This window comes from Papilio machaon, chromosome 27 (assembly GCF_912999745.1).
Source record: "Papilio machaon chromosome 27, ilPapMach1.1, whole genome shotgun sequence".
Lineage (NCBI taxonomy): Eukaryota > Metazoa > Arthropoda > Insecta > Lepidoptera > Papilionidae > Papilio > Papilio machaon.
The window spans coordinates 494343-503372 of record NC_060012.1 but is presented as its reverse complement, the minus strand read 5'-3'; the positions used below and the strand labels follow the sequence as shown (position 1 = coordinate 503372).

Below are 9030 nucleotides of genomic sequence, written 5' to 3'. Positions count from 1 at the left end.
ACACTATTTATAACTCAAGATCGGTCGAACTGATTTAGCTGAAAATTGATGGGGAGTTAGCTTAGAACTAGGAGACGGACATAGGAACTCTTTTATCTTGTGTGCATTTTTTTTATTCCGCGCGAACGAAGTCGCGGGTAAAAGCTAGTAAAGAATAAAAGAGAAAGAATAACGTACACTCATAGGAATAAACGTAGTTAAAATTAAAGGTAAATAAGTGACATTACAAAATAATCTAGTTATGAATTACTATGGAAGGTTTTTCCATAAAAAAATGATCTAATATCGGGGACAATCAATGCTAAGTAAACCTTAGCCTACATTAAACAAATCACTATTTAATAATCTATAATCACTTTAAATACTTCGTGTCGTCACTTTTTGTATTAGAATATTAAAAAGTAAAAGAGAAAATCACTTTATAATACTTAAATAAGTAACTCAAATACTTCCATCTTTCTCAACAAGAGAAATCAACTTAAAACATAACATATTTAAGACTTGAGATGTTCTTGTATTGTACAAAAAGCTTACATAGTTGATTGACATAATAAGATTATCATTCGATGTATAGCTTCTTTCCTCGCATAACTAATAACTCAAGAAGTAAAAAGAAAACAATGTACTTGAAGTACTTTGAATAATAATCTATTCGTTCTTGTCACTTTGAGATCTAAATTGAATCATAAATTTTTAATGTTATATCATAATTTAATCTTATATAAACTAAACTTGAGCAACTACTAAAATAGACAGCACAATGGATTATTTTCATTGTAAAGTATTCGCAAAATAGCAACTATGTCACGAAATTCAGTAGCGGAAAAATGTCTTAAAAATTCCGGACTAGTTACTCGATAGTTACAAAACTTATAATGGGCAACTTTTAAAGAAGAAACGCAATAAATAAGTCCGCGGTGGACGCTTGCCGCCATTAAAAAAGTAGCCATGGCGTTGTGAAGTTGCGCGCCATTTTAATTCGAAACTTTTTAAAAAATCTCAGCCGTTTGACACAAGCAGTTCCGGGGTGCATCGTTCAGAAACTTGTGATTTAGTTAAAATTTTATATTAAGTGTTTTTATGCATGGTTATGTGAATTTTTTTAATTAATTGTGCATTTATGAAATTGAAATTAAGTAAGTGTTGAATATTTATTTATTTATAATAAATAATTACTTTGTCTTTGAAAAGTCGATAAGTAAAATTTTCGAGATAGTTTACATTGTTTTCTAGTCATACTTAAGAATGATCTTACATTCGACTAGTTACATCACTAGTTGTTATATCAATTTTAACAATTCCATGAAGCATTTATTTACCTGGTTTCTGAGATGAAAATACCCGTTTAAGACATATTGCTATCTCTGTTTTGTCAAAGATAATGACAGTGATGACGATATGTTTTATACAGAGATTGGTCTCAGAAACCAACGGTTGAAAATGTAAATTTTCAACCCGACGTTTAGCAATCTACATAAACTGTCATAATTTTACTGCCCCAAAACGTGTAGTCCATTAATAATTGTTTAACAACAAAACAACAGTTAAATAAACAAGACAAAATCAAAAGCCGTCGCTATCTAACACAAATTACGTTCATAAATCTCACAATGAACGAGTACACAGACAAATCAAAATTCCATACCATATTTTCTATACGTAACGCCCCATATAGTGATGTGACGATTTTCAACAATAGAATATCGATAACTATTAGTGTTAAATTACTAGTAATTTAACAGCTTAATTAATTTAGCAAATTTACAATAAATAGAATTGGTTATTGAGAAGTGGTTTATATAGTACATATCTCTTCAAAACAATATAGTTAAATAACCTAGTTTTGACAGTCTAAAGAATTTATTTATAAAAGGATATTTATGATGTTGACGTAACCAATGTTTTGTCTATACAGACGATGAAGTGGTAGAAATTATCTACCGAAAATCAACTTAAATATGACTTTTTAATATTAAATCGTTTCTACATTATCAAGTAAGTATCCTTTTTAGGATATTCCAAAACTGCACTCGACAATAGATATTTTATCTTACTGTGTTAAGGCCAGATCCATAAAAAGTAAACACAATAATTGTCAAATGGAGTATCAATTAAATAATTAGCAATACAATTTACCTTGGGATTCATAATTCACTGTCTTTTTAATTTAACTTCTTATTAGAAAGCTATTGTAATATAAATGTTTTTTTTTAATTATCGATGTTGGAACGGATGCGTCACTATTCTATAAAATGCAAATCCCGCCATATTCACACGCGAGCGCGGCAAAACAATGACGTTGCCATGACAACGTGCAATATGGCCGCCGCTATCTGTGACAGGCGCGTTCACACAGAAGACAATGATGCAATCAAGATAGCAAATATTGCGTGTGTTGTTTATGCGTTTTTTTTAATGTTTAATTTTACGGCTATTGATTCAGTTAATAATATTTTTCTATATTTTATCCTTTCTTTGTATCAATGGTTTCTTTGGAAAAGAGATCCCAAACCTTTTCGCGGTCTCCACTTCTAAAAATATACTACTTTGAGTAACCTTTACTGTTAAATTTCTTGGACTGGATCACTTTTGGAAACACTGAGTTGAATCGTCGTATTTTCATTCAAGAAATCAGTGATATTTCAAATTACACGTGATTCCCAGACACTCTGCATATAGGAGTTACATTACTTATACAAAAAAATCTTTCCCCTTTCGTAAAAAAAAAAAAACAAATAGCATGTTGACTATGCGTAATACCATGACAGGCTTCCGTTTCACTCAAGTGGATATTATTTTTTTATTAATTCCTTAGAGCTCAGACGTTTCATACAAAACAAACAGCTCAAGAGCGAGAGACGTAAAATATTAAATTGAAATCGAATAATGTTGAATATCTCAAGGGAAACATAAACTTATTTCGCGAATAAAGACGACGACACACTAAAGTTTTCGAAGTTAAAATGTCCCCACTGATGGATTGGGTGTAACTAGACTACAGTCAACGCCAACCCTTTGCAGATAGTGCTGGTTATATCAAGTTTTTTTCCTTCAACATTCATGAATTATAGTTTACAGTTACTTTTTTATATCATAAGGTTGCGAACAACCATGTGGCCGACTCAATTCGCCGAAACAGCGTAACGACTGCTACACATATACATCAGTATTTGCAGATGCATTGCCTACCTTTAATCGATAGAGGAGGGAGCGCACAGAAAGAGGATATTTACCCTACCTATGCGTCCCCTACTTCGTCAAATCCACTTCCCCTTCCCATATTATATTTATAAGGGAAAGGAGACTAAAATTAAGCCTCGTGCACTAACACTCGTCAGACAAAACGTGGAATTACTTCCACTTCACGTTTTCTATGTGGTCGTGGTATTGCAACAGGCGAGCCCGCCTATTCATGCAACAAACGTTGTTGTTGCTGCCGTCTACCATTGTTAAAATAGATTCAAAAACATTAGCATCAGGTTGAAAGGTTTATTTCTTAGTCGTTTTCCATATTATACATAAAGAATAGGGTTATTTCATACATGAGAATCCTTAAACCACAGTAAAAAAAATATTACAACAAATTTTGAATATTTAGCACTCAAATGTGTCATCACCCTAATAAAGACGAACATATTGCCTGAGCTATTACTTTACCTTTCATTTAAAATATCAAAGTAATATAAAAGCAAAATATCGTGTTGACAAAACGACTGGATCGTGATATTCTTTACAAAAATACTACGAAACGAAAACAATAAGTACGTCTTTATATAAAGCAATTGTTCCCAACCTGTGGTCCGCAGAATTCAAAATATGGTCCATGAATGTTCTTAAATTTAACAGGCGGTGAGTAATTAATCGCCATGTAGTCAGAAGAGCGCTGTTCATGGTTGGTACGAGTAGTCACCGGCTTGGCGTTGCTACAATCTGTCGGCCTTATACAAAAAAAATGCGTGAAACTGTTCGTTCGAAACTGTCCGGAAGAGTAATTAATGATTTTTGATGAGTTTCACATTCTATACAGTCCTGGTAAAATGTAAATGTGATCCCTGACGAAGAAAAGGTTGAAAACCTCTGACGTACAGAAATATTTTTCTCAGTAAAAAATATTAATATGACTGATGACATAAGTCCTCCAATATTATATGTAATACATAAGTAAAGATGTAATCTGCGAACTTTTTAAAATATGCTTCCATGTCTAGACATTGAATAAAGATTACTTAAACAGTGGTAGAGTCCGCGGCATTTTGCTGCACGAATGTCCCGCTCGCCCGGTGCAACTTCACAGAACACATACTCCTAGCGGAGTCGTCTAATGAGTATGCTCAAATATTAGTCTCCTTCCCAACTTATTTCTAATAAAAAAAATATAACGTGAATTGCAATCAGAGGAAAGTGGGTGACCTTGAAATAGTTTACGTAATACATTTTACGTTTCAGGAACACCATTTACCATGAATTTCGTCTTCGTATTACTCGTATGTTTCGGAGCGGTGAGAGCGCAACAACCATCCAGTCCGTCTTCACTCTCAGAACAATCCAAACAGTACCTGGATAGACTCAACAAACTGTTAGGACCAGTTCCAACTAGGTATGTAGTAAATTAAAGTAAATTAAAGGGTAATTAATATTTAGAGAACGTTAATAAAGAAAATATTATAGATAAACTAGCTGTCGCCAGCGACTCCGTCCGCGCGCAGTTAAAAAAAAATGAAAAATAGATGTTGGCCGATTCTCAGACCTACTGAATATGCTCACAAAATTTCATGAGAATCGATCAAGCCGTTTCGGAGGAATACGGTGACGAAAACTGTGACACGAGAATTTTATATATTACATTGAAATGTTTGTCTTTTTGTTCCCACTGTATATATATCTGTATGAGAACATAGCTTTGTCTCTGTTATTCTCTTTAAAAAGACAAAGATACGTTATAATTGTTTTGTAAATAGGTCACTCAACTCAAACTTAGGTTAAAAAGTTGGCAAACAATTTCTTTTACATAATTATTAAAATAAATTCACTATTTTTATAATTTTATAATTTTTTTATTTTTAACATTGAACGGTGACATAGTTAACTAAATTGTCATGTCCTATAACTTATTTATCACGTTCTATTCCAGGAAAGGTCCAGTACTCTTCCCCCCATCGCCGCCGGACCCACCAGCGAACACTGCCGCAACATCGAAACCTGACGCCGAATCAGTCAATACCTTCCAACAGAATTACTTCGCTAGACTGACTCATTATAAACCTGTTACATTAGCTACTTTGACACCAGAAACGCTAGCACCAAGAATCGGTTCTGTAGATGACTATGTTTATGATCAAGCTCCTTATACAGACATCGAAAAGAAATCAATTGGAAACAACTTTGACAGCAACTACAATCAATTTGAGGTAAACAACAAAATTACTAAAGCACTTTAAAGTTTAATAGTAACTAAGGGCTTGCCATAATATACATTTGACACAGTAAGGGTTGAATAAAGAGAGAAAAAGTTAAGAATTTTAAATTTAATAAACATTAACAAATATAATTATTTTTTTATTTTAAATCGTAAACATTGGAGTGATTTTGTACGACTAGACGTTTTGTACATTGACCAATTTATCAATATAACTACGACATATATTTTGAATGTGATAATTAGGAAATGAATTTATGCAAAATGCTTAAACACCAATTAACAGCGGCTTACTTCTCAAAAGGGGTGAATAAATAAGGAAAATGAGTTATTTTTGGGTTTGTTTATTTGAAAATATAATTTTGCTCAGAATTCAAAGGCTTACTTGGAAGATATCTTGGCTTGTTATACAAAATTTAAATTTGTTTATTTCTCATTTATATATTTAATGATAACAAATTCATTTTTCAAAAAGCTTTGTTCTCTAACCGTGGGTTTCTAAGATTAAAATCTCTGCGTAAAACATATTCGCATCTCTGTCATTATCATAGACAAGACAGAGATGTAGATGTAGACAATATGTTTTACGCAGAGGTTTTAATCTCAGAAATATACGGTAACTGTCGATTTTTATTTTCAACTAGCTTTTACCCGCGACTCCGTCCGCGCGGATTAAAAAAAATGCACACAAAATAAAAAAGTTCCTATGTCCGTGTCCTAGTTCTAAGCTACCTCCCCATCAATTTTCAGCTAAATCAGTTCGACCTATCTTGAGTTATAAATAGTGTTACTAACACTTTCTTTTATATATATGGAAGACTAGCTTTTACCCGCGAATCTGTCCGCGCGGAATAAAAAAAAATAGAAAACGGGCTAAAAATTATCCTATGTCCGTTTCCTGGTTCTAAGCTACCTGCCCACCAATTTTCAGTCAAATCGATTCAGCCGTTCTTGAGTTATAAATAGTGTAACTAACACGACTTTCTTTTATATATATATAGATATATGTATATATAGATAGATATACGTGCTCATGTACATATTATTAGCTGTCGCCCGCGACTCTGTCAGCTGAATTAAAAACAAAATTTACTTGGTAGCGTATATGTTCTTCCAGACTATGTTCTACATCTGTGCCATTCATCAAGATCCGTTTAGCCATTCTGGGGATACCTTCAAATAAACACCAATCAATCCATCCATCTGAACATTTCCATTTATTAAGTACGATTAATTATTTTCTTTTGGCAATAAACGTGTTCTTTCTTTCTCTCTTCATTCAAAAGCAATGAACGGGATAGTAATATTTTTCATACAAGTATTACGCCTATTGAAACTCACTGTTATAAGGCAGTAAAAATTGCACTGGACATTTAAATAAATCACAGATTACGAATCAAAATTCAAACAATGATATTCTATCTTTTACAGACAAGAACTGCTTTGCCGCCAATATACCACGCTTTAGCTCAAAATGCTCAACTGACCACACAACGACCTTACCCTGTTTACGATTATCAGGTAAAATGTTACTTATAACATGAGTTTCCACTAAAAAAACATGTACAAAAAAAACTTGAGAGGTGTGTTGGGACACCCGGATGGAACGAAGTTCCTTTCGATTAATTAGTGAAGGAACCAATGTTTATTCTATGAATAAAAAACTTAAGTCTTCACAAGAAGTACATTTTATTTCTATGAATTTTCGTTATATATTGTCACGTCGTTGCCATGGTGAAGTAGCGCTCATTCGTCGTTAACATACTTACTATAGCAAAAAGTGTCGTAACAACTTTTCGTAAGAATTTTTTCCGTCTAGCCCTTTTTCACAACGCGCGATAAGGAACTTCGTTCCAAAAACTCGTAGAAACGACACGACACTTTCATTAAACAGTGGTAGACGCCAGTAACAACATCTGTTGCACGAATTATCCTCGCTCGGTGTAATACCACGACCACATAGAAGACAGTCAAGAAAAGGCAATTCCGCGTACAGTCTGATGATTGTGCGTGCCGCAGGTCTAATTATCCCATTAGTGGATTTGGCGGAGGAAGGCATGCATGGGAAGGAGAAATATTCACTTCATGTATGTCCTCTCGATTAAAGGTAGCCAACGCATTTATAATTACAGATGTTTATGGCCAGCAGTCGCTTCGCTGTTTAGGCGAATTGAGGTGGCCACAGACTCGTTTGCCAACTTATAATATATTATATACATACTTTTTGGTTTCAGTCTAAAATACATGTAAATGAAAACAATTATAACGGCGATATATCTGAAGAGGGAAAGAATACAGAAAATGAAAAGGTTAGTTTTTATAATACATAAATCAATTCAATTTTTTTAGGATGAATTGCTTTTTATTTATATACTCATAAATTGCTTTTAATATCTACTAATATACATACATATTATATCCATTTATGATTCGAAACACAGCAATAATTCGTTTTATTTCAGGACAAAAGCTACGCGTTTTCCTACAAAGTGAAAGATCAAAAAACAGGTGACGATTTCTCTCACTCACAACAAAGTAGCGGTTCCGCTACCAATGGAGAATATCGTGTCAAATTACCTGATGGTCGTACACAAGTTGTTTCTTATACAGCTGATGAAAACGGATACAAAGCTGATGTTAGATACGACACAGATAATCCTAATAGTATTGAATACAACTTTGATAGTCGGAATAACAAAGACTACAATTATAACGCACTGTTGATGAGAATACCTTGACTTCTGGAACTTTCCTCTTCGGTTACAACGGACGGCCGTCCGCTGTAAGAACTTTTGGGCGAGTGACCCCGACACCCCGCACAGTGTGCAGGCGCATCCTCCCTCGCACTTCAGACCCCTTCGCCGCATTAGTCGCATAATAATATAATCCTACCAGATTAAATTGGCGGCTCGGAGTATGGCGCGTTTGCAACTACCATTATTACTATTACTACTATTTAATATTAACATTAACATACTCCCCCCCATTGAAAGTTTAACTTTCAATAGTTTCTTGGGTTAATAATGGGCATATTTTCATTATAGCCCGTCGTAGAATTCCCTTTGTTGTTTGGACATCCACAACTCTGCAGACACCGTCAGCTCCAGGATGCAGTTGCTTAATGCGACCGACGATCCATTTCATAGGTGGCATGTTGTCTTCCTTGATAACGACGAGATCACCGACCTTATATTGTTTGTTGTGAGTTTGCCATTTGACTCTTCTTTGCAGCTCAGATAAGTATTCAGTACTCCAACGTTTCCAAAAATGTTGTCGCAATTGTTCTAGAAGCTGGTAGCGATTAAGAGTAATCCTCTCCGTCACAGGTGAGGGAAGCGACGTTAGCGATCGTCCAATCAGGAAGTGGCCTGGCGTAAGTGGATTTAGATCCGATGGATCAGCTGACAAAGGGGTCAAAGGACGCGAGTTTAAAATTGCCTCTATTTGGGAAAATAACGTAGACAATTCTTCAAATGTTAAATTGGTATTACCAGCAATTCTTTGTAAATGGAATTTTGCTGCCTTTACACCTGCCTCCCAAATACCACCAAAGTTCGGGGCATAAGGCGGGATGAACTTAAAGGTGATACCTTCTTCCCGCGCAAATTCGCTAA

At 34.4% G+C, this 9030-nt stretch overlaps 1 protein-coding gene across 1 annotated transcript; it reads left to right on the top strand.

Annotated features, from left to right (window-relative positions):
• Positions 1-4460: 4460 nt before the first annotated feature.
• Positions 4461-8154, top strand: LOC106711757. The gene is made up of 5 exons (XM_045684658.1): positions 4461-4597; positions 5132-5408; positions 6848-6937; positions 7651-7725; positions 7879-8154. Exons 1-5 carry the CDS (start codon positions 4461-4463, stop codon positions 8152-8154), a joined length of 855 nt encoding a protein of 284 aa, XP_045540614.1.
• Positions 8155-9030: the final 876 nt, after the last annotated feature.